The sequence below is a fragment of the Colius striatus genome, chromosome 15 (genome assembly GCF_028858725.1).
Source record: "Colius striatus isolate bColStr4 chromosome 15, bColStr4.1.hap1, whole genome shotgun sequence".
Classification (NCBI taxonomy): domain Eukaryota; kingdom Metazoa; phylum Chordata; class Aves; order Coliiformes; family Coliidae; genus Colius; species Colius striatus.
The window spans coordinates 15,068,239-15,093,726 of NC_084773.1; the positions used below are offsets into that span (position 1 = coordinate 15,068,239).

Genomic DNA, 25,488 nt, shown 5'->3' on the forward strand with positions numbered 1-25,488 from the left:
GTGTCTTGTAATTTTGTCAGTTGTGATCTTCATAATTCATACATTGCTGAAGGTGACCCCTCCCTGATTTGGCAATAATTTGGTATTGCTGTTTTACAAAATATTTCTCAGTTCACTGTTGTTAGGAGGGGAAAAAACACAGAACACTAAATACTTTTTGACAGTGGCTTTTTCACATTAAATCCCTTCTGTTTGTTCACCCCCCACCCCAGCTTGCAAACTCTGGAGTGCACAAGAAGCCCTGCATGTCTACACAGGCTGTATTGGGCAAACCTGAGATTTCCCTGCATTCTGAGTTGACCAGCTGTGAATCAGAAGACTTTTGACAGTTTATCAGTCCAGGGCTGCACTGCACCACTGATATTGTATGACTTCTCATTCAGCTGGCTTGCCTTTAGCAAACTTAGAATGTGAACAAGCTCAGAGATGTCTGTTCAGCCCAAGACACATAGATCCACAGCCACTGAGAGTGGGAATTATGTGGCATTTAAGACTATAAAAGGACAAAGTCACAATCCTGGAAATCCCCCTCAGCTGTCACCTCATTTGAAGAGGAGGCTCTATTCTGTATAACATTGATATTTTACTTCATAAATGCATCTGACTCAGCCTGAGCAAGGTCCTAATCACATTCCTTTACCCAAACCCCTGGAAGGTTTGATCTAACAAGTAGTTTAGAACGTAGCTAACAGGTACTGACATGACCTACTACAGTCCTTTGTTTCTTCCTGTCTTACAAAAGCTTAGAGCACACTCAACTTTCCTCTCCTGTTGGGAAGGTTAAAACCTGCATTTCATCCTCCTACCAGACAGCTCAGACTTCAGAATAACCTAAGTGGACAGATTTCACCTTCTCATTAACTTTTATTATTGAGATACTTTAAGATCATGATTGCCACTCTACTGCTCCAGTTTGTTATCATGAGACAGGAAAGGTTCAACCATCAGCTTCAGGAACTGTGACCTATTTCCTAACAGTAAATTGACAGATAAAATCCAGAAGCAGATTACAAACACTGTCAGGATTAGACTCCTGGTTCTACAAGAACAAAGCTTCTAAAAGGCAGTTTGTAATGTGTCACTTCAAAATGCAACTTCTGCTCTGGTTGCACAGAACACTGCACAGCAAGGCAGTGTTTCGTTGTTTTACACCCCTTGACCAGCATTAATTCTATAGAAGTAATCTGTTTTAGATGAAACTACCAAGCTCTAGTCCAATCACAGTTAAGTTCTAAAATGGCAGCTTTTTAGTTCAGTTTTGGGTCCCATCTGGACAAGAGTGTGGAAGCTGGGACTCTTGCAGAGACACACCCTCAGTCTAGTGTGAAGGAGGAAAAGGAGCCCTTACTATCAGGCACAATGCCTACTAGAAATATGAAACTCTTTCTACACACCTTTTATTGACAATGCTTTGCAAACACCTTAGTTCACAAGTACTGAGCAGAAGCTTCATCCTTTGTAAACCAAAATACATTTCTTGTCACAAATTACAAAGTTTGTGGATTATCACAAAGTGCCTGTTGGATCAGTTTTGTAACTGAAGCACAAGCAAAACAAGTATTTTTTGTATAAAAATTCACAGAAACAGTAGAAAACTATTCTTCAGTTTCATCTCTCTTACTGTGGGTTTCAATACGCACTGGAGACACTTGTATATTCTTCAGTAGTATAGCCAGACTTCATATCACATCTACTGTTTGGTCTCTGTTTCCATCGGAGTTTCTTGAGATTCTTCAGCTTCTGAAAGTTTTTCATCATCTGAAATTTGATATTACTGTTGGTCAAACAGGTTTGGTTGTATTTACAGACTATATTGCAGAGCTGTCCCCCACTTAAATGTTTTACGTTGATTGCCTTAAATGAGTAGTTGAGTATGTTGTACAAAATGCTATGTCCAAACAAAACCAAAATCCTTCCCATTTTTAAGGCTGTTGTCTGTAAGAGCTATTACAGGACACATGGGGTAAATCCCATAGTATCAATTCAGGCAAATAGTACCAGATTGCTTCAAATTACATGTCTTCTCTCTGCCTGTTAATGGTTTACCTCAAATTGAAGCTCTGCCTGTAACAAAAAGGTTACTTCCTTCACAAAATTCTAGAAGCTAAAAGGTAATCTATCCATTCATGTGAGAGTGTATTTTAGAGGCTAATACTTTAGCTAGTGTTAGTAACACAGTAAAAATAACCTTCTGCTAAAGTACACCTAGGATTCAGTTTATTCTGCTAAAGATCTAGATGGCCTTAGAGAATGAAAGTCTGCTCTTAAAGCCATCTCTGTATGCTCATCAGGTCATGCTCAAAGGTTCTACCAATTAGTCAGACATGGCAAAAATCCAGCAAATTGTGTTTTAAAAAATCCATATTAGAGTATGAAAAGTGCTGATTTGAAAATCTGAAGTATTTCTATGACAAAAGAGGAGTATGTTGAAATCCCTGAATTTAACTCTTGCGAATGACAGTTTTAGTCCCTGCTCTACTACAGACTCACTTTCTGAGTAGGTAAGTCATTTACCTTTCCTGTATTCCAATTTCTTTACAGTAAAGCCTCAAATGATACCATGATGGAAGTGACATGTTCAAAACTACCCTAACAGGAATTACACGAGTACTTTTCTTTAAGAAATACTTTTTCTGTTGAACAATTTGAGGTGGTGTGGGGATTTTTTTAATTCTCCATCCCCACACTGTAAAGAAGTCTGTTGTCTACCAGTTAATCTGAAGCTACTCAGGAATTGACATGATTTTGTACAATAAAAGAATTCTGAGGAGTCTCAGGCTCTGAACTACTACTGGGGAAAAAAGTACTGCTGATGCAAGAGCTCACACAACTCCAGTGCACATAACTAGCCCACTGCTGGAAACTGTGGCTTCTTTCCATCTGTTGAAACCCAACCTAGTTATAAATATTACCCAAGAACACTACTTACTTTCCAGGGTTTGCTGAAGTTCATGGATGGTGCTCAGAAGAACATGAAACTGCTTTCTTCTCAGCTCCAACTGGAACAATAAAATATATATTTTTAGGAAACAGAGAGCTAATATAGGCAAACAGCCCATAGCAGATTCTCCATTAAACATGCTCCTAATAAGTACTTACATAATGATCTCTGTAAAAAACCTACCTTATCTTCAACATTTTCTTTAATGTGAGAAAGATGTTGCAGCTCTTTTCCCAAAGCTTCCAGCTGCCTGGAAATAAATTGTCATAGTTTTTTTTTTTAAATTCTTGAAAAAAACAGATTTGATCTGAGTGGAGGAAAAGGAACTTAAAGAATATAGGTAAACAGAGCATAACAAAAGAAATGGCACAGAGACCTAAGTGTTACATTATGTCATAAACTTAGAATTTTGAGACTTTGACAGAAAAACAGGCCTCCAAGCTTGAATACAGCTGTGCAACAGGCACTTGGACTGTATTAATTCAGTCCTGCCGCAAACAGGTTATTTACTTGACCACACAAAGCAAGTTAAAGAAGTGGGTTCCACCAACCACCTATGGCGTTATCCAGAGTGAGTGCCTGGATAACATGTAGACTTTACAGTAGGTGTATGGAGAATAATCATAGAATCATAGGATGGTAGGGGTTGGAAGGGACCTTTAGAGATCATCTAGTCCAACCTCCCTACAGAAGCAGGTTCACCTATCAACCACATGATATAGCTTATGCCTCAGTGCACAGAGTTTAACACTGTGATCCATGTAAATACTCATTCCCTTCTCAAATGTCAGGGTTTTTATTTTAATTGATTGCCTCTGGCATTAAGAGATAAAGGAAACATGTACCACTTATAATCTTGTTATTCATATCCTTTTGAAACACATTCTCTTTCAATGCCTCTTCAGGATCCTTCTGCAAGCATCTATCTTTTCTCCCTTGGACCCACCACAAATCACCACAATCCTTTAAGAAGTAGGGCAAAGTACAGCAAGTACTATAATGGATACTAGCTTTCAAATGAGAATGGAGCATCAGCTCTTACACTTGAACCTTCAGCTCAGGCCTTGTACCTTTCCTCTAATGCCTACCATAATTTATGCTCTGTGCAATGAGACAGTCTGTTTAAAGATGAAGTGGATTGAGGTTGATCATCCCTGATTAATTACCAGACAGAGCTGTATATAAAGGTCAGCAAGAAAAGAAAATGGTTTTTTTCTGAAGCACTGACAGTTGCTGCAATTAGTCTGGAAGGGAACCACAAGGCCTCCAGTCCTAAGTAACTCAGGATGGAAGGGAAAAAGGTCTGTCTTAGAGGTAGCTGAGGGTGTTGTCTGTCTCTGAGTCAGTCTGCTTGGTACGTTGAAGGGGAATGCCTGAATGAGGGTTGGGTGTGACATTATCCCTTCCTATAATGGAAATAGGCTAACAGCTTACAGGCTCATACAGTGATTTTTGCTAATATTTGGTTTCTAGTTTCTGGAAGTCTTGTTTTGGCCAAATCTTGCTGTTTATACTGTGCTCATGTGTTCATCTCAATGATGGAAAAATGTGAAATACAAAACAATTAGCAATGCTTCTGAACACATCCAGATGCAGATTAATTAAAGCAAGCTGATAAGGACACAATTTGAAAACAAAACTTGTTTTTCTTGTGTCAAAAGAAATTATATAACAGTGGGGAAAGGTCAAACTGAAAGCAAGGAACTGTCAAATCTAGTGACTCTGGTTTACTGTAACTTAATGTAGTTTCATACTTACTTTAATGTTTCGTGTCTGTCTGGATGGTGCTGTATGACTTTGGCCAACGCATCGTATTCTGAAATGCATTTAAATAGTCTAAATGTTTACATTAAAGAACAAAAACTCAGGTACCATAGAATCTTGCACATTCTCTCTCCTTGAAAAACTGTTTTAACATTTTCCAAATATGTACATTACACCTTACATATATTTTGCAGTTACTTTTTTTATATAACATATCATTTATACCATGCTATAACCTTTCAAAGCAGATGACTATATCAAGAGATTTTAAATAAAGACATGATTGTAGGCCATCTCCTACTAACTCAATCAGTGGTAGTGATTCATAAAGGATGAGACCAGATAATACCACCTTTAGATGGCTCTGCATTTCTGCAACACATGGTCTTTTATGTACCATTCGTAAGCATTTGCTTTAGATACAGCTGAATGTGTACATAGTGAAAATGGTGCTGACGAGATGTTACACACAAACATTGGAATTTTAAGGAAAAAAAAAAAAGTATAAAATGCTGCATGAGAAACAATGTGATCTTTTTTTAAACTGTTTACACATTAACAGAATCATTATGCTTATACAGACAACAAACATGGCCATTTACTGACAGTAAGATTGTACATATGCCAGTAACCTTGTTTGTGTGAAAGAATCTGTGCTGCAGGCTGGACAGAACATATGAAAAACCTATCACTTCAGACCTATGTTTGTTAAGAGGTAAGAACTCTACAGTCCTACTGGCTAAGGTTATTTTAGTTTCCAGTTGAGTCTAAAATTATCCACAAAACTGATCAAACAGTTGCACTTAACCTTTCAGCTGTTATGCTTTTAATCATTTTTTTCACTTCATTTATCAAGAAAAAACAAATTATTGTTTCTCCTTGGTATCTTTTGATAAGACGGTATTTAAACTTAAAATACTTTTAAGTTTCAATTGAAAATATCAGCACATGCTTTTAAGAATAAGAAAAAAATACACCTCTCCTAACAGGGACTCTGTAATGACATATACATAGGTGTTGGGTGTGTAATTGGCACCACTGTCCCTGTGTATGCCAAGATGTTACCTTCCCTTAAGGGCAGAAGGAATACACCTGCAACATCTTCAGTGCTGGGTGTTAAGTTTATTCAACTCTCATTGTTAATAATGTGCTTGAGTTCTTCTTAAGATATCTGATTTATGGGGATTTTTTTGGGGTTTTTTTCTTTGGCCTGAAACCACCTCTCTCAACTACTGTTTAGGTTTTCCTGATGTTGCATGTCAGTGAGATTTACAGGTTCAAACTTGTCTATGTCATCCACCAAAAACTTTCAGCGGTAGGTGTGGAACCCACTACACTAAATAGAGTTCATAATGCCAGTATATTCTCTTTGTATGCCTTTTAAAAATTTGGAATCTACTTTCTGATATAATGTGTTTTAAAAGAGATCAAACAATGCAATTGGTCAGTGTAAATACAGATATTGCTCCTTACCCTGGCGATTTTTTCGAATCCTTTTTGCTTGCAGGATTTGTTTCTTGCATTCAGAAATCTTCTCATGTGCTGCAGCTATACTGTTTTCTTTAAGGAAAAAAAAAGGTTATTTTGAAATGGAACAATAGGTGTAAACAAGACAGAGCTATTTGTGATATGCTGGCTTGCTAGCTACACCAGCTTCAAAACTACATACACTTTCAAGAGGTTAGAAGCTTTTATTTGTGTGTATTTTACATACGCTGTAAGCATCTTATCAGCATTATACATAAGTGCTATATATTGAGAAAATAAGATACTCAAACCACTTGGCATATGTATATATCATGTTTACCAGAACTAGCTCAATAAAAGAGCTCCACATAAAAGAAATAAACGGAAAACAGTAATATTTTCTCATCTTTACCTATATCCTTATAGATTTTCTCATAATTTTCCATTTCTCTCAGGTTCATATCATACACCAGAAGAGTTTTTCCCATTGAAAATTCACACTGTGATAAAGTACTCAGCATTCGTTGGTACTGGCTGTAACTGAAAACAAACAAGATATTTATTCCTAAGCAGCATGAAAATATCCAAACCAAGTAAACAAAGCTTCATGTAGTACAAGGAACAGTTAAATAACAATTATAAAAGAAAGACAATATTTCAAAGATTCAATGTATCCTTTTTTTTTAAGTGCAGTTTGAAACATTGCACCCATTATTTCATCACATGCTTATGGGTGTATTGAAGCAATGGGCAGATGGGTCCAGTGCCTATAAACTTCCTAGTCACTGTGATTAGTATTTTAATATTCCAATACTGCAGTGTTTCTCAATACACAATGGTTATGTTGTATCCTGTGGGAATTCACCTCCAGTACTGGTAAGCACCCCGTGGCACACCACCACACTGTCACTCACCCTTACTACTTTAGCCCGTTTGTTTTTTTATATTAAGAGAATTGCAGCAGCAGAAATAACAGCAGTGCTACCCTTCCCTAACAGAACTGCCAACTAAAATATTCAGATCATGAGCCTGTTATAATAGCGGGACTCCCGGATGGATTGTGCAGCTGCACAACAATCCTGAGGATGTTCAAGTGGCAGTTTTCATGATCCAGCCTACAGCCTTTGCTAACTTCTGACCCATCTCTAGTCCTCACGTCCTACCATAGTACTCGGTGTTTGTACTAGAAACACCACAGAGCCACACTGAAATGCAGATGTACATGTTTTAACAGGGATCTCTTCAGCATGGATCAAGCCGAGTTTTCCACTGAAACGCAAGCTAATCAGTTCCACGCAAAAAAACAAACCGAAACAAAACCAGAAAACAAATACCCTTCCTCTTGAGATCCGGAATTACACCACTTAATGAAACTCTTCACCAACAAATTGATCCGCCTGTCGTCGCCAGCACCATCGCCATCGATCAGAAGTCGCTTGCGGATAACTTCATCTGAGGAGAAACTCATGTTTACTGCCTCGCGCTATGGCAGCCGCGTCCCGGAGCCGAGCGCGGCTTCCAGCCCAGGCCTTCAGAGAACGATTCGCGGGGCTCAACCGGGAGGACGTGTGAAACCGCAGGCGCCTCTGGGCCGCGGCCGAGGCGCGGGGCTGCGGGACCCTGGGGCCCAAGGCCCGGGCGTGCCCCGGCGTGAAGGGCTCGGGAACGGGGCTGTGGGGCTGGGGCCTGCATGGAGGCCCGTCTGCGGGGTGAGAGGCCGGGGGTCGGGCGCGGGGAACCGCGGGGAGAGGCCTGAGGCTGGGACGCTGGGAGCTCTTCCCCGGAGGGCGGCCGGGGCCGCGCGGCGGGAAGCCGGCGAGCGGGCGGCGAAGCGAGCCCGGCGCTGAGGGGAGCCGAGCCGGGCAGGGGTCGGGGCAGCGGGCGGAGGGAGGGAGGAAGGAAGGAGGGAGGTCTCACCGTCGGTCACGGCCCCCATGGCGGCGAGTGCCGGAGCCGGCGGGGCGGCGGCAGCAGCGAGTGAGGTCAGTTTCCCACAATGCAGCCGGCGAGAGCGGCGGCCATGGAGGGGGAGGCGGCGGCGGCTGGGGCCTGAGCCGGCTGGCGGCGGACGCGCGGCCCGGCGGCGGCTGCAGCGGGGAGGGCCGGCGGGCGAGGCCCGCGCCCCGCGTGGAACCGGCCCCCTGGCGAGGGGCGGCCCCGCCAGGTGAGGGGCCGACGGGGGAGGGAAGCGGCGGTCCCCGCGCCCGCAGCCAGGCTCCACCTCCCCGCCCCCGCCAACGCGCCCCCGGCCCCGCCGCCCCCCGCCCGGGCCGCCCCGCCATGCCCCCGGCACATGCTCCCTCGCCCTCGACGCGCTACGGCGGGGAGGTCACCGGGCAGAGGTGAGCTTCGGCCGCCCTCCTGCCTCGCTCCTGACTCGGAGCGTCCTCCTGGGGCCACTGTCACCGTCGCCCTTGGCAGCTCCGTCCTCCCCTCGTAGGGCTCCCGCATGGCCTCGACCCTGCGATGACGGCAGGGACGGTACAGGGCAGCAGGTGAATGGTCCCGCCATGGTGCCTGGCACCGAGGCGATGATGCTACAGGGTTGGTGGGACCCACTGCGGTGGCTGGCCGGTCCCTGTGGCTGGAGGGAGCAGGAGTGCTGGCCCTTTGGTGCTGGCTCCCAGGCAAGGGTGCAGAGGACATGTCCATGGCACAAGTGTGAGGGAGCTAGGCTGGCCTTCCCTGGGCCAGCCTTGGGCTCATCCCCACTTGATGGTGGGACGACAAGCAGCAATGTCCAGGGTGTGCAAATCATCATTATTCAGTTTGGGAGGAACAAAAGGTGTTTCTTCCTACCCTGAAAATTAAGGTGACAGTGGAAAAAAAAGCTAGAGGTGTCTGGAGAAAAGAGATATTAAGGTGTTGAGCTTTAGTCTTTTCGTCTTTGTCTTTGACACTTGGGCAATGTTATTATAGTGTATATGATGGTACTTGAGGCATGTGTCCAGAGCCTGACAACCTCCCAGTCCCTCTTCATTTTCATTTGGACACTTAAGTAGCTTATGGACTCCTTCTGCTCGGCACTTTGCACTGACATTTTTATGGTGATGGAGAAAATCACGGTAAGAAAAGAACAAAGTGAATGTGTGCTCTTATCTGTGCTTTCCTGGTTTTAGAGCTGTGAGTGATTACAAGGCGCTTTTTTGTTCTGGATGTCGGCATTTAACAGCTATTTATGGATTTGTAGATTGTTTCAAGCCAGTACTTTGTCTTCAATAGGCAACTGATTGAATTCTTTGGAAGGTGTTATTGTGGAAGCATTACAGGGAGCAGTCATTAAAACCATGCCTGAACTTTTGGGAATAAAGAGTTTCCAACATAGAAAACCTGGATAAGTGATTTCTGTTCTTGATATTTTTATGTATCATTATGTGATTCATGAGTTATATAATTTTATGTGAAAGCCTAATGCTCTGTTCAATTATACAAAGTATGGGCCAAGGAACGGGACTTGAATTCATGAATTATTAAAAAGCTCACTTTTATGAACTCTGAATTTGTTGCCATTTAATATGATTGGTTTGACAAAAAACTTTGGTTGTTATAAGGCTTTGGTCACTGTGATATAGCCCAAGTGTTTTGCCAAAGGGTGAGAAGAAGACCTAGCTGAACTTCTCTATGCAAATTTTGTACAGTGCTGTTTGTTACTGCCTTTTTCTTTTTACCTGCTGGTTATCTCTTAGAAGTCTTCAGCATTTTGAAGCATCCAATCTTATCAAAATATCTTTCTTGCCCTCCTATGAGCTCTTTCTGTTTTCTGAACCCTTTCTGGTCTGAACTGAAGACTGTTGTAGGCGATTCTCATGATGGAATACTTGCTTGTTAGTTTCTGTCATTTAATCCAATATAATGCTTTTTCTCTTCTTGTTCGTCATTCCCATGTTGGTCAGATAGCCTTATTAAACTCTCCACAATGACAAATAGATAGTCCTTGAATAATTAATTTAGAATACAGCAATCCATGTGATTAGTTAATAATATTTAATGACTTTTGTGCCGTTCATGTCTTCATATGTATTACTAATTACAAGATTCTTACAAATTCTCTGTTCTGAATCTTAGGCTCATCAAAACCGTTTTTGAGAACAAAGCCATTAGTTTTCTTTTAAAGACAGGGCTTTCAGGCATCATCAATGTTCATTAACTTTTCTCTTTTAAAAACAGGAAGTAGAACTCGATAAATACAATATCAAGAATCTCACTAAGGCTAGGTGTTGATGTGATAGCCTGTTCTCTTTCCTGCTCTGTTTTGCCATTTCAAAACATCCACAAGCTGTTTTAGCTCAGGAAGCCAGATCTAGCTTGTTGGATTTCACACCCTTGAGTATTCACTATGTCTTTGGAGTCTTCTTTTAATTTATGCCATTTCCAAGTAGACTTCTTCATGTTGTAAGTATGCAACAACCCTTGTTTTTCGTCGGGCTGTATACAAGCATGGGTTTTTTTCCATTAATTCAGAGTGTTCTATGATGTAGATCTCTGGAGCAGGGTTAACCTACTCTTACTTATTTGTCCTTCACCAGTGTGTGTATTCTGTGCAGATTCTATCAGCTACTGTCTTTTATATAACCCTTCAATTGACAGGCAGAAATACCAAATAGCATCAGACCTTTCTTAAGGCACCAGTATTGGAGAGTCATGCAATAGGAAAAAATGTCTTGCACGGGGTATTGCACCTTCCTGTGTGCCAGCAGTTTTGGAATAAGTACCTGTGCATGCAAGCTTTCAACCAAGCTAAATGTGATGTCGTTTTCCCTCTTCCTCTGAATTCCTTTATGTGTGCCATATGGTAAGACCCTGAAGCAGATTATACATAATAATTTGTTGCACACCTGTCCTTGTCAAAAGTGTTAAATGATCCCTTGTAATGTTTCCAGGTGACTCTGGATACATGAAGTAAAAGCTATGTTAGTTTAGTACTGCAAGATGTTACACGTGTGTGGAACTGGCTCAGATTTTTCGTCAGTATCCTTTCTGTGCTGAAAATGGCTTTTAGGTACAGCACATTTTTTTTTAATTGAGAAAACCTGTAAATGTTGAAGTTTTCTTTCATGAAGAAAAAAAAACAAACTATGAAAGACAAAGTTTAAAGTGACTTTTTACCTCCTCCCCCTTTCTTTAACTGTGTGTATATTAGTATTTTTTTTTTCAAGTGCAGAAGAAGTTAAAGGGGAAGAAGTTTTATATAGTATTCCAGGCTATAATGAGCTATGATTTTTAGAGCTAAGAAAACAGCTTTAACTATTGATGAGGTGAGTTTAAAATATTTTTCCTAAGCCTCCCTAATAATTTATGAGGTGGTTTTAGATTCCAGGTTTTCTTCGTGTTGAATAACTTCTAAATCAGGCTGATGTGTGGCACTAAATCTTACAGAGATCTAAGTATAGTAGGTCAGAAAATACAAGGTATTTTTATCCAGGCCGACCTATATTCTTGTCAGAAAGCCATACTGAATTTATTTAGTGAGACCTGTTTTCTGTAAGACCATGTTTAGCATTGCTTTTTACATCTATCCTTTATTTCTTTGTTGATTGAGTACCATGATTTTGTGCAAGACTGATGATATCAAACCAACTTATTGGTGTCACCATGTTTTCTCTTTTAAAATTATGTTAGTGTTGTATTTTTGTGTTGTCTTATTTAGCCTCAGCGTTTACTGAAAACTAGCATCAACATTTCAAGAGCTTGGCATCTCAGTCCGTAAAAATTCCTTAGACACTGGCTGCCCAGTTCTACAGTAGTAAAATACTCACTTTTGGCAGATAATCCCAAATTTTTTCACTCCAGTGGTTCAGGTGAAATGGTAATAGGGTTTTTCTTTTTTATTTTCTTTTTAAAATTTTTTCTCTTTTTTTCTTTTTTCCTTTTTTCTTTTGTTCCTTCTTCTCCTCTCCTTTCCTTTTTCCTACTTTTTTCTTCTTCCTTTTTCCTTCCTCTTCTTTCTTCCTTTTTCCTCCTTTGTTTGGTTTTTTTGGTGCTTTTTTCCTTCTTCTTTCTTCTTTCTTCTTTCTTCTTTCTTCTTTCTTCTTTCTTCTTTCTTCTTTCTTCTTTCTTCTTTCTTCTTTCTTCTTTCTTCTTTCTTCTTTCCTTCCTTCTTCTTTCCTTCCTTCTTCTTTCCTTCCTTCTTCTTTCCTTCCTTCTTCTTTCCTTCCTTCTTCTTTCCTTCCTTCTTCTTTCCTTCCTTCTTCTTTCCTTCCTTCTTCCTTCTTCCTTCTTCTTTCCTTCCTTCTTCTTTCCTTCCTTCTTCTTTCCTTCCTTCTTCTTTCCTTCCTTCTTCCTTCTTCCTTCTTCCTTCTTCCTTCTTCCTTCTTCCTTCTTCCTTCTTCCTTCTTCCCTCTTCCCTCTTCCCTCTTCCCTCTTCCCTCTTCCCTCTTCCCTCTTCCCTCTTCCCTCTTCCCTCGTCCTTCGTCCTTCTTCCTTCTCTCTTCTTTCCTTTTTTTTTTCCCTCTAACATGCTAAGCCATCTGGTTCCTAGCCTTGTAAAAAGCTTTCCTAACATGGACTCTTGAATTTCTGCAGAGCTAGCACATTTTCACAGAATTACAACATAGCAAAAAAAGGGAGAGTGAAAATACTTGTTGCAACTGTAGTGACAATAACAGTAATTGAAAAATGCAACATTTTATTATCCAAACAGTAACCAATTTTACTGCCTAGTGCCTATGTTACCAAGATTGATTAAATGTACTGTTAATACCGTACTTTAGAAAACAAGCTCCTGTCTGATAATAATGTAACCACAAATTGTGGGCTACAGGATTGGTTTTATTTCTCTCTTTTCATTTGTAACTGAAAGAAGCCCATAAAGTTCTAGAATTTTTGACAGAAGCAGTTTAAAAAATACGAGTACTAGAAATATTGAGTGTGTTATGAAGACATTTAATTACTACTACTTTTCTTGTGAAGACAGACAAAAGCATATGTTAGAGTGGTTTGTGTTATGTGTATTTTGTAAGGAAGCAGCCATTTATACTTTTGGAATTGTTTTCATCAGCATTAGTCAGTTATCTGGTAGCGTCTTGGTTTGTTGGCAGGATGTTTTCAGTGTGGCTTTCTATGTTTTTTATTTGGTAGTTATTTGGGTAGAACCCAGCATATTTTTATTTTTCCTTCCCCAGCCCTTCCATTGATGGGTTTGATAGCATTTACATTGTGCCCTGAAGATCATCAGTGGCATGCCAGAGTTTTCAGAGGAAGAGGTGGATGTTGAATGAGGTTTTACACTGCCTAAGAAAAAAAAGTCTTTGTTGGCATCAGACCAAATGGTAAATGTTTGTGTTTAACTGTGACTTGAAACATTGGATGAACAGTAAGAGAGTTGTGAATATCAGATTTGCTTGTATCATGTTTAAATAAATAACTGTGCTACTGAGGAAATTTTGCACAAAGATTACAAGAGAAAACAGGCATTTCCTCCTTTGGAAAGCAGCTCTTGCCCGACTTCAGAGCTACTTTTTCTGAATCACGTGGCCACATGCTTTGACTCAGCTAAGAAAGCTGAATCAGAGCTATTGCACAGCTTCTGAGTCAGCTTTTCAAAGGTTAATAAAAGTTGGTCATTTGGGATTGTTTCGTTCTATTATTTTTTTTTTAAAAGCAACCCAAATCTGTAAAAGAAGACCTAGAACTTTTGCAAGGCTTTGAGCTTGGCCACATCATGGAGAGATGTTGGAAGAAACTTCTATCTCAGAAGATGAAGAAAGAGAGTATCAGGTCTATATCAATAAACACATGTTTCTCATTTGTAATTGGGTTTATATTTTGCTTTGGGTTATGTTATGGTTTGTTTTCTTTTAATAGAGTAACACTGTCAGTGGGTAGTGTTTAAGCACAGCTACAATTTACAATTCTCATAAAACTTGATACACTGAAGCATATCCTCACCCCCTGATTTCTGAGTGAGGTACAAGCCTGAGCAGTGAAACAGAAATAATCAGAGGCACAGTCATGTGCTTTGGTGGTGCCTGCTCAGTTTTAATTTTCAGCATGTCCTGTGTTGAATGAGAACACTGAACTTCGTTTCTGAACATTGTTATCCCACCAATAGTGACTGGAAGAAGGGTAAAACCCCAAAAAGAAGTTGTGGCCTTCTTAGGAAGAGTGCGTAGTCTCCTTTTCTCTTCTGACTACACCAAATGTAGCTTCTAAACTAATGCTTCAGTTGTCATCAAAGAAGGTAGTTTAAACAAATATTTCAAGAGATGTATGAGGAGAAGAAAGCTGGTCTTTTCCAGTAGAGATTCTCAGATCCAGTGAGGCAGATCCAGGTTATGGCATTTCTGTATCTTCCTCAACCTAGTTGTACCAAAGGGAAGATTGGTCTGGCTGAGGCCAGTTGGGTGATGATTCCATTAAGGGGAACAAAAGCTTTAATATTTGGTGATATTTCATTAAAATCATTCCAGCTGGAGCAGCTTGAAGGAGATGGTGAATCTGCACATTTTCTGTGCGGTAGCTGAAGTAGGAATGTGCTTAAATCCTGCCTATATCCAGGCTAAGCACCTTTCTCTAGGGAGCATTTTGGATTCACGCTCTCTTGAAATTAGGATCATAAGCCCTTTCTTTCAAAAAGGGAGCAAAGGTCAATCTTTGCTTTCAAAACCCAAGAGGTGGCAATGGTTCTGGTTCCCTTTTCCTCGTTAGCAAAGTTGTTATCCGCTAGACTGCTCACCGCATGTGTGGGAGACTTCAACCCAGCTATCCTCCTTCCTGAGGGGATTAATGCACATAATTCTTTCTATCAGAGTGAATTTTGTAATCACCATCCTGTTGACTAGCATGAGGTGGTGTTGCTGTCAAAAAGAATGAACACAACAGTGTAGCCAGACACAGAAGCTATTAGACAACTGAGGACTAAGGCGTTTAAGGAAATAATCCATAAAAGCAAACTGGTAGTTTCAGAAGTGCAAGAGTAGAACATGCAGAATAGTTTTTGCATTGGAGATCAGATTCTGTTCAAAGATCTAGGAGTGCCTTCCTGGTGATCCAGGTCTTATTTGCAAGTAGGACTAGAGTTTGGACTTGAAAATATAGGCAAACAGGAAAAAAAACCAACTTGTGGAATAAAATTTTCTGCTTCCTAAACTGCTGTGTGGAGTTGCAAAAGGTAAATAGAAACGTTAATGTAGAACATCTATCTATAAAGCATGTGTATATATGTATATATTTATATAGACTTGTAAATTTTCAGTTGAGATGTGGCTATATGTGTGGCCAAAACCCTAAGCCCAAAATGTTACTTCTTTTGATAGTATTTACAAAACTCTCAAAGTAATTTTTCTTATAATAACATTTTGGTAGCGATTTGGTATAAACAAACATTCTGGTTTGCTTGTTGTTTTTTTTTCTTTTTCAAAACTTTACTGCTGAACTTTTGAAAACCACAAGAAGTTCTTTTTGCTCCTCTGCCTTTTGCCTTTATTTTAATAAAAAATTAAGTATTGGTTATACATGAAGAATATTCAACTAGTAAAAGAGGCAAGACAGATAAATTGGGATTTGTAGCTTACATGAATAAAGATTGGCTTGTAAGAGATGAGGTTAAAACAAAGCCATGCTAATAATAACTACAAGTATGCACCTGTGACTTTGTGGTTCATAGTAAATATTTTCACTTTAGTTTCATTCCAGTGTCGTTTCAGCAGTTATGGGTTGGTTTGTTGGTTTTTTTTATTCTCGAGACTGCTTGTGGTTTTTGGTATGTGGATGTGTGTATGTATATGTAAAGTCAGGATGATGTTGAACAATAACATGTCCTGGAATAAAATGATGTACATGTGTATTAAAGTAAAACACATGGAAAATTATTTTTTAAAGATCATTAGTTTGAAATGTAATTTTTAAAGTACCTAAATTGCACTTGAGCTGCAGACACATTGCCCAGATTGGAATAGGAGGATATTTACAGGCAGGTGTTCTGGTAAAGCTTTTCTTTCCTATTGTTACAGGAAAGATTTGCACCAACAGGAGCCACTGACTATAGCTGTGCTTTATGTCATCAGGCAAATGGAGGGAAATAGCTCAAGAGCTCCTGTTTTCAAATGTTTGTGCTAGAGAAGTTTGTCCTGTCATGCAAGCTCATGAAGGGATTTTGGTCTTTATGAGTCCTGTCAAATGTTTACATAACTAGTAATGTGATGATATTACAGGTAATAAGTTTCCTAATTTATGGATTATTCTTGTCGAATCTTTATTTGTAATTGCCTCTTTATAGAGTCTCTTCCCCATCATGTCTTTCTAGGACTGGCCTACTAAATTTGGCACAGAGAGTTACAACTCTAAGACAGCCATTTTGCAACCTACATTTTCTTCTCTTTCTGCTGGTATCAGTGAGTATAATTGCTGTTATGTATCTTTCTTACTGGTAGTGATTCTTCTTGTTGCTCTTCTGTGGAGATGGATGCTATGAGAATATGTTACTCCCTTGAAGAGGCCTCTTAATGTTACCTGGCAAGTGGAGTTGACTTTAAATAAGCAGTTGTTCTCTGCTGACTTCTGTGCAGGTGGTCTTTGCAGTAGCTGCAATGTTGTCATTGCTTGGGAAAAAAATAACTAACAGGTAGCCCTAGCAGGAGACAGCTTCCAGTAGGTATGGGTAGGGTGCAGGACTGCTTGTTGTGGTCAAGAAATGTATTGCAGTAATTCACATAAAAATGTTACTTTTTTAAAATAAAAAAATAAAATATTACCTTAAGTGCATGTCACTGTAATGAAACAATTATTTCTGCTAATCCAGTTGTTGACAGAACCCAGACTTTGCTAGGTCCTTTATCCTTTTTGTTGAGAAAGAAGGAAAGAATCGTTGGAAATGTCACGATCTTTTTTGCCAAAAATCATTTGATGTCAAGTCAAAGATCTTCCCAGGCAAGTGTCTTTATCAAGAGAAATGTTGAGACTGTGATATAGTTGTGTGTTGTTAGTGATGAGTTTAGAGCTTAAGAATAAAATTTACTTTAGAAATAGAAATACTTAAAAATAGTTTACGCATGTAAATGTAATATTGCAGGATATATAAGAGAAAAAACTCATTTTCGTGTCATATTCCACAAAGATTTACTTTGATGCTTTGAGATCAATTTTTTACTTTTTATTTTTGTTGTTTGACAAGCATTTTTCTGTGTTTCTGGTTGTTTACTAGCTCTTCTATGTGCATCATCTTTGATATCAACAGGAAAGTGCATATAGTTTTGCTGCAGGGCAGTGGTAACAACCTCCTTTTTATATTTGTGCTCATGCTGTTGTAATTAAATTTTATTGTTAAGGATCCTGACTTTGTGAAAATCAAATTCCTTGGTCTGCTTTCATTTTGAAATGAAGTATTAATTAACTGCATATGTGCAGGACAACAAGGAATGAAATTAGCAAAGCCTGGAGATGCCAGTGCAATTGCTTAAAGATCTGAAAACCACGATGCATAAACAGCATTGCAAAGTGAGGGCCTTACAGCAGATAGGGAAAGAAACAGATCAAGTTGCAGCAATAGAGATTAATCACAGACAAACACAGTTTTCTGGTGGAAGTATTGAAAGGTTGGAATGATCACCTGCAGGATGATGGAACTTCCATTGCCTGAGGTCTTTTAGGAACAGGTTCCATTGCCTGTGCTGTTCCCACCAGATAGTTCAATTATCATGCCCTGGGGCTGCGTGAAGGACTGACCTTTGGGAGTTCCTTCCATCCCTTCTTTGGTTAACAGACCTTTACACATTGCACAGATTTGGCTAGGATAAGAATACATGAGTGATACACTCTGAAACCTATTTTCCACCTCTGTAACCTTTTTAGCAACTTTGATTCGCTTAAAGAGTGTCTAGTGGTTGATTAATGCTTGAATACTGAGTATTGAATCGCTACATAAGTAAGTAGAAAATTATATTATTTTTATGTTATATATTAAACAGCCGTGAATTAATATGGTATATAAATATATGTCAAATATACAGAGTGTAAGCAGCATTATTAGCTTGTATTGGCTTTTTAAGCCATTATCAGTATGACTGTATTTCTTAAAATCCAAATGTTAAGGTTTTAAAATTAAGTTTCATGCCACTAGAAAGACAATTTTTGTCTCAGTAGTATCAGTAATGTCATTCATTTTAAAGCTTTGTTAGTGTTTTACAGAGGTAGCCTTTGAACAGTCACTATTGCATCTTCAGCTGCTGATGAAATTTTGTATTCAGTTTCTTAGCATGGCCTAGCCTATTTCTTAGCAAGCAATCTGAAACACAGGATTTACTTGAAAAGCAGTATAGTGCTGTTTTAAATGTGTTTTCTCTACACTTAAAACTTAAGTGTTTAAAACAAAATGCAATTGCAGTTTTCAAGAACAGCATGGGCCAAATGCTCATTAGTCAGAAGACACGTGAAGAATAGAAACCCAAACAATTTAATTTCTTAAACTAGTTGTAACTTTCTAGAATATGAATTATTGGGTTGGGTTTTGTTTTTTTTTTTTAATAAGAGTAGCATTTCTCACATTGCCCTAACATTTTTCTCCTCCTTGTTGCCAAGACCATGTTGCCTGTGAGGTGGTGTGCTCTGACTCTAGGTGGCAGTCAGTGGTAGGCAAAGAGGTTCTGGGTTGCTTGGCTTGGACCTGCAAGTCTCCGCACCGGTTGACTTCTCTAGTTGGAATTTTTATGGTATTGGACGGAAATAAAAATGTCACCTCAGCTTCTCTCCCTTCGAAACTGCAACAGAGATACTATGGAGAAAGGGAAAAGAAAAAAAAAAGGAAAAAAAAAAAAAAAGAGAAACTGAGAAAATGTTGCAGTGAAACAGTCACAAAAGAGAGCTTTAGTAATGCTGACAATAGTGATTTCTTTTATATCAACAAGAATTTGTCCTAGATTAACAGAAATAAATTTGTTTGGGATAGGAGGAATACTAGTTTCCCATTAAATTCAGTTTCAAAAAGTACCAAAGTACAACCAGAGACAGTAAGACTGTGTGATTGTAGTCTCATTTTAATAAATGAGGAATTCCTCACAGTCATGGGGGCACATGATGTTGAGAAGTAGTTCTTCTAGCTTAAGACATTGTGTCTTCCACCACCCCTTGCCCCCTCATCCTCTCTTTGCAGTCTCCATCCTCTCAACTTCTAAACTCCTTCCCTTAATTCTACAGGTAGTTCCTTTCCCCCATACCTGTTAGCAGTCTGTCACTTGACTCTCCACTCTATCTGTTCTCTTTAACGCATGAAAAGCTTTGATTTTGTTTTTTCTCTCCCTTTTTTTGTACAAGTGTTGTTTGCTTTTCTAACTTGTCACTACTGAACAGTTTGAAAAGGCAGCAGCACTCAAGCAAAAGAACAGCATTTTCTCAGCACTTGCTGTGTAGGGATGATTACACTTCATGACAGGAATACTGCTTGATAAGAAAGATATTATTATAATAAATTCAGTTCAAAATCAGGACTTAATCTGTACATTGTATTGATCTCTGGGTTCAAACACAGTGCCAAATTACAGTGTTGTTTACTTATGTGCAAATCCCAAGAAACTCTTTGCAAAGCTTTGGAGTTATTCTGAATTTACAGAGCTATACTTAAGACAAGTTTTGGCCTTCAGTATCAATAATAAAATCATTTACTGTTATATTGCTTATTGTATTAACATTAATAAATAAACTGTTATCCTCTAAGTGCTTTGCAAATATTCTGCAGGACATTTTTGCACAGAAAAAGAGTAACTGAAAAAGAGAAGATCCTGATTTTTACTTAATACAATTCTTGTAACAAGCTTTTAGTTTCTTAATGTACTATTTTAACTATGGAAAACTGATGAGTTTTGAAGGGAAAAGTGCTTTATTTGTGGAAGAATTAAAAATGGACCAAAGCTTTAGGTAGGTTTTCATTTTTACTCATTTATAGTGAAAAATACCACTGACAATAATGCCAAGTTTTACAATTGGCTGTCCAGTACATTTCCAGATGCAGTTTGAGAAATATGGTGTATTATTTGTGAGGAAAAGCTGTCTGAGAGACAGCAATGATCTAGTACAGTTTTCTGTGTGAAGTTCACACACAGAAAAGATAAAATAGAGATAATTTTGATATTATGTCAAGATTATATATTAGGATGACAGGTATCACAGTCCCTAATAGATTTGCACAGTGCAGAGATAATGACGAGTGATGCTTTCTGTTGCTAACCTTCTCTTGGGCCTGGTAGGTAACTGTGGGCACATCATTCCTTCCTCAATTTCTCTGTCTGTACAAATGATGGTAACGATGTGGATTATTTTGTGTTTCATTTTAGAACTAAAAGGAATACAAAGAAACGAAACAGTAGGAATGTGATGGTGGTAAAATAAGCATCTGTATTACAGACAGCTTTGTGCTGGCAACCAGTAATACAAAATTATCAATTTCACTGTTCTTTCTTGTTGAGGATATGACTATGTACTTGTTCGCAGGATTGCAGAAAAAAAAAATCCTACTATTTCTTATTCTAGCCTTTCTTTCAGCTTCTCATTCAGAATTTACCATAAGGTTATTCTACTTTTATTCTTGCCTGTTACCATCCACATGAGGGACAGTCAAAGCTGTAGTTAATGGAGAATAAGGACAGCAAAGGTCTGTCTTTCTTTTTCCTATCTCCTCCCTTTCTATCTCTCTGTCTCTCTTTGGCCATTGAAAATGTAGGTCATATTGCATCACCATAAAATGGAACAGTCAGAAAGGTGTTTGAAAAATGCTGACATCCTTAGCCTGGGGTGCATGCCAGTGTCCTTTGTTTACATTGAGAGTAGTGTTGTACCTGTGTAAGAACCAGCATCTCTGTTAAGGTTAGTGGTATGGTACCTAAATTATGAGTCAGATTTTAAGGTGTCTTTCATCTGCCTGCAGTAATTTAAAATTAGACAGATAAAATGCTACCACTCACAGTAATGATATACATGAGGAGCTAATTTGAAATCTTTAATCTGCAATAACTGTGATAGTGTAGTTTGAATAATATTATCTTTAACAGAGAAGCTCAGTAATAAATTTTGCAAATCATGTTAATCATATACTCTGCATTGTGTTGATTAGCTGTGCCTTTCTGTCTCAAAGTGTGTTTATATTACACATTTGTATATTCTTTTTAATATTGCTGGTTTACTCCCTGCACCTTTTTAAATGAGCCAGTTAGGATTTTATTTATTTAACAAAATAGAAAATCCTGCTGTCCAGTGTGTTGTTGCTTGCTACCAGTCTTTTGTTGTTTGTGTTTCTGGTGCAATGCCAGTTGTAATTGGTATGAAACGTTCTTATGGCATCAAATACTCACTGTATCTTTTTCTTCTTTACAGTTCTATGTAAATACCATTTTAAAGGAAATGTATAACTGTAATTTTAACTGTCCTTATTTACCTCAGATGCAGTAAGCTAATGTGTTTTATAGGTTGAACTTTCAAATGCTGATTTAAACCATGCTGCAAAATGCAGATGTTTTAATATATAAGACAATATACTAATTTAGATAATACCTTTATTTATGAAACCAAGTATTTTTTTAACCTATCTGTTCTACGCTTTGTGTGGTTGTAGTTAAGCAGTTGAAGTGCAATGTGCAAAGGCTTCTTATGACTTTGTTAATCTTACTGCTAAAGAAGGCTTCTAAGTTAAAAGAGAATTTGTTGGAATGTAAAACTTAAATTATTGTTATCATGGCTTGTTGAGCAAAATAATGAATGCAAATCTTTTCCTGTTGCCATTAGACAATGGAAAATGACAGCAGTCAAAGTTAAGACCCCTCAAGGGCACTTTACTGTCCGTAATTATTTTGCCATTTAAATGAATTTCTTTAGGGTGTTGTTGCTTCTCCATTGACTAAATATTAATTATTTCATAACTAAGATATTAGGTATTGAAGTTTGCCCCTTCTCATTATCTCTGAAGGTACCTGTGCATGTTTGAAATCGTTTCACAATAATTTGTGTCATTATTATTTGCACCAAACATTTTGTTGCTTTTTGTTTTCTCAAATAATAGTAAATATTTAGATAATTCTGAGAAATGCTTCATATTGGTATACATAGGAACTATATGAGATCTCAAAATGATGCAATTTTGTAATAAGTATTTTCAGAAGTTAGGTATCAAATCTCTGTTTAAGGCATGTAGCTGGTATTTATTTTTTAATCTGTGAAGATGTGAAGAATTGTGTCTCTCAAAGAGACTAGGAGAGCCAATTATGTATTGGTAAGAGCTTACAATTCTTATTCTGTCTTTGACCACCTGAGATTCTGTAGTTTGTAGGTCCTGAGCCAGTCTCCAGCAAAATGAGATTAGCTGAGAACTCCTGTGATTTACTCTAACTAGCAGGCCCAGCCTTCTGCTGGCCTGTTCCTCTATCTTCGACACACACCTCCTGCATCGATTTTTCTAAGGGACAGAATAAGAAAACAAAATGCCTCAATGAAGCCTAGTATTGGAGTGATCACACTTAGCATGCCCAAATACAATGTAGTCATATTTTATCTTAAGTTATATATTTAGTAGATAACAAAAGAGAAAGAATGTTGCAGTATTTAGGTATATTCTTTGATGCTTATTTCTGACATGAAAAAGAGTGAAAGTTTAGCTGAGGCATTAGTTTTGATACTTTCAAAAGTTAGGGATGCTCTGTCACATACATTTACATTTCCTTTATGTTAATGAGTTGCTTTGAAATTAAAATCGCTGTGGGAATGTGTTTCCCTTAAATGGCTAATATGTGTTAGTCATCACAAGTGTGCTTTTATTATGTATGTCTATGTAGGTACAGTTGTGACTGGGATATAGCTTTTGCTCTGCCAGGCTGTGGTTTCCTGTCTTGCATATCAGTAACTCCTCAAAGTGTAAAGTAGCGACTGCAATGAAGTTTCTGTGATAGTCAGGCATCAAGAGTGACATATTGCTGAATCTGCTTTGCTGGTTTGAAAATGCTGGCCTTTTTCTGTTTTCTTGGATTGCTGCTTGACTGTTTCTGTCATCTTTCCATCTTTGAACTAGTTCTCCCTTTTCCAGGGTGCCAAAGTGTCCACCTTCTGGAGAGACAGCTCCTCCTGCTAATTCTCAATCATCCCATCACATCCTTGCATTACTCTTTGCTGACAGTTGTGGTTGTAATTGACCTGCTGTAAATTATCAACAAGAATCATTCCTGTTCTTTGCCACCCATTATCCAGAGAGAGTTCTCTTTAAAGGGTCGTTAAGCTGTCACTTTACTCTTTTGAAACTTATTCTCTTAACTTCCTTCAAACTCAACTCCAGATGTAGTCCCTATAGCAGAATTCACAGGTGGTGACATAGTATGCTCTGATCTGTTGTATATAGGGATAATTTTTCTTCCTGATCCTTCCTTCACTCTCATCTGGTCTGGTATTTTTTTTGTCCTTACCACTTGTTGCCCTGTTTCTAGATTTGTAAGTCATTGGAGAAGTCTCCTGTTTTATGGGTGGTTTTTGTTTTCATTTTTACATGAAGCAACGGGACTTGTCTTTTATGTAACTATTTATATCATGATAAAACAGTGTTTTGCATGCAGAACTCTCATATCTCCTAAAGAAATTTGGGTAGATGGGAAGGAGTGAATTTCTTCCCCAGCAAGGAGGTCATGCACTTGAAGTGGTTGGGACTTAAGGCTTAAATGATCTTCTGTGAAAGGAATGGTCCATATGAATTCAGTTTCCTGCCCTAAACAAATGAAAAAGGATTTTTGACAAACTGCATTACTTTTCCCAGTGAGCAGCAGGAAGAGTTAAAGAGAAAATTCTATACTGTAGTATTCAATGAGATTTGTATGGGAAACAAAGAAATGCAATGTTTTGTGAGACTTCTAGTAGTGTAGAAATTTGTTAACGATTAGTTTTATTAACCATGAAGTGGAACAGTGACTGTAAGAGGAGAGAAAAAGTAATCACGGACTTGCTCTGAAATGTTGTCCACTGAAGACAAGAGTAACTAGAATATAATGAAGCTCAGCTATGCTTCTTAAGATCTCAAGTATGTCACTGAGCAGCGTAAAGCTTAGAAATGGTAACTATATCTATAGGTGGTCTCAGGCAAGGTAGTGTCAGCTGCTAAGCTGCATTTTAAAAGAAAACAATCAAAAAAGGAGTTATCCTCGGTGCATAAGATGACTTTAGAGACATGAACCCCATATGCAGACAGCTTCCCAGAGGAGCAGCAGAACCCAGGAAAAGCTTTATTCTGCACCTTCCACTAGGCAGAGCCCTACAGCCTGTGAGACATCTTGGATGCCCTCTTGGACTGCATTCCTCATGTCTGGACTTTAATCCTTAAGAGGGTTAAAAAATAGTTTTCTCTGAAGTGCCATCCGGTCTCAGCACTAGATTGTCTTATGTAAATCTATCTTCGTGACTTTTTAGTAAATGAAAAAAAAATCACCAATTTAATGTCAAAGCACTTATAAAAATCAATCATTTGGTCTTTAATATACCCTGTGTACAAGGATGGCTGATTTTTATTTTTTAACAGGGCTTTGATTTAGCATTAACCAATTAGGAATTGATTTATGCTCAACCAAAGCAACCTGCGCTTAAATTTGGTTTATAGAGACAGTAAGTTTATAAGCATTGAATCAAAGGATTTTAAAAAGCTGAGCTTGAGATGGTAACATTTCCTTTTGTGGGGAAGGCCTCAATCTGTACATCTCTCTAGTTTTTGTTAAATCCTTCATCAGTGATGCAGTAATAGTCACCAATTATGTGAGGGATCATTTTTAGCTATCTGTGTTCTATGACATGCTGGTAAAAAAGTCGATGGCTACTTATTGAGAGGCTCTGTTGTTGGAGTCATGCTATATTCTAGAAAAATCCTGTGTAGAAAATCCAGTGCTGTTGTGTTACCAGCTTGTGATAGAGACACAACTGTCTGCCTGGAAATCTGGTCAGTAGTAGTCAATGTAAGTGCAGTAACTGGGCTGAAGATTGAGATTTCATCCAATGCATACCTTTCTGGTAATGTCAGGCTGCCATTTAAAGAGCTGCTCTGTACATAAGAGTACATAACAGCTCCCTGCTTACCTTTCAATTTTAAATCCTTTGCAGAAACTCTATTTGTAAAATTGATAAAATACTTCATATTTGTTTTTAAATAGATACATTTATGGTTATGAAATGGAGATAAGGTTTCAAATGACTTATTGTTGTGCTCTTTTTGTTTTCTTTCAGAATTAATCAGGTATAAGTTAGAGAAAGCTTCCAAAATCTGAACAGATGAAGATCAATTGATAAATCAACCCAGCGATTCACCATACTTTCAAGGTACTGTGACATGCTTACCCAAATATTTTCTTCAAGTGTAATATTCACATACTTTAAAT

General features: G+C 38.5%; 2 protein-coding genes across 7 annotated transcripts in view; one reads left to right on the forward strand and one right to left on the reverse strand.

The window, feature by feature from the left end:
- Positions 1 to 1,375: 1,375 nt before the first annotated feature.
- Positions 1,376 to 8,259, reverse strand: THOC7 (THO complex subunit 7). The gene is made up of 8 exons (XM_062007950.1): positions 8,090 to 8,259; positions 7,507 to 7,624; positions 6,585 to 6,712; positions 6,179 to 6,265; positions 4,700 to 4,757; positions 3,125 to 3,191; positions 2,930 to 2,999; positions 1,376 to 1,758 (listed from the first exon to the last, which is right to left on the reverse strand). Exons 1-8 carry the CDS (start codon positions 8,106 to 8,108, stop codon positions 1,691 to 1,693), a joined length of 615 nt encoding a protein of 204 aa, XP_061863934.1. The 5' UTR covers positions 8,109 to 8,259; the 3' UTR covers positions 1,376 to 1,690.
- Positions 8,260 to 8,295: 36 nt separating this feature from the next.
- Positions 8,296 to 25,488, forward strand: part of ATXN7 (ataxin 7) — an 86,821-nt gene continuing 69,628 nt past the window's right edge. For 3 of the 6 annotated variants that reach the window (XM_062007943.1, XM_062007948.1, XM_062007947.1), the window contains exons 1-3: positions 8,296 to 8,336; positions 16,416 to 16,503; positions 25,337 to 25,429. The gene's annotated coding sequence lies outside the window, so the exon portion shown is untranslated. Of the gene's footprint in view, positions 8,337 to 8,998; positions 9,238 to 16,415; positions 16,504 to 25,336; positions 25,430 to 25,488 lie in introns of those variants that run through there. The other 3 variants (XM_062007945.1, XM_062007946.1, XM_062007944.1) reach the window with 3 other exon arrangements.

Coding starts and splice junctions, on each gene's coding strand:
- THOC7 (XM_062007950.1), bottom strand. Junction 3,192..4,699: donor GACAGACACGAAACATTAAA/GTAAGTATGAAA, acceptor ATTTATTTCCAG/GCAGCTGGAAGCTTTGGGAA. Junction 3,000..3,124: donor AAGAAAATGTTGAAGATAAG/GTAGGTTTTTTA, acceptor TTATTGTTCCAG/TTGGAGCTGAGAAGAAAGCA.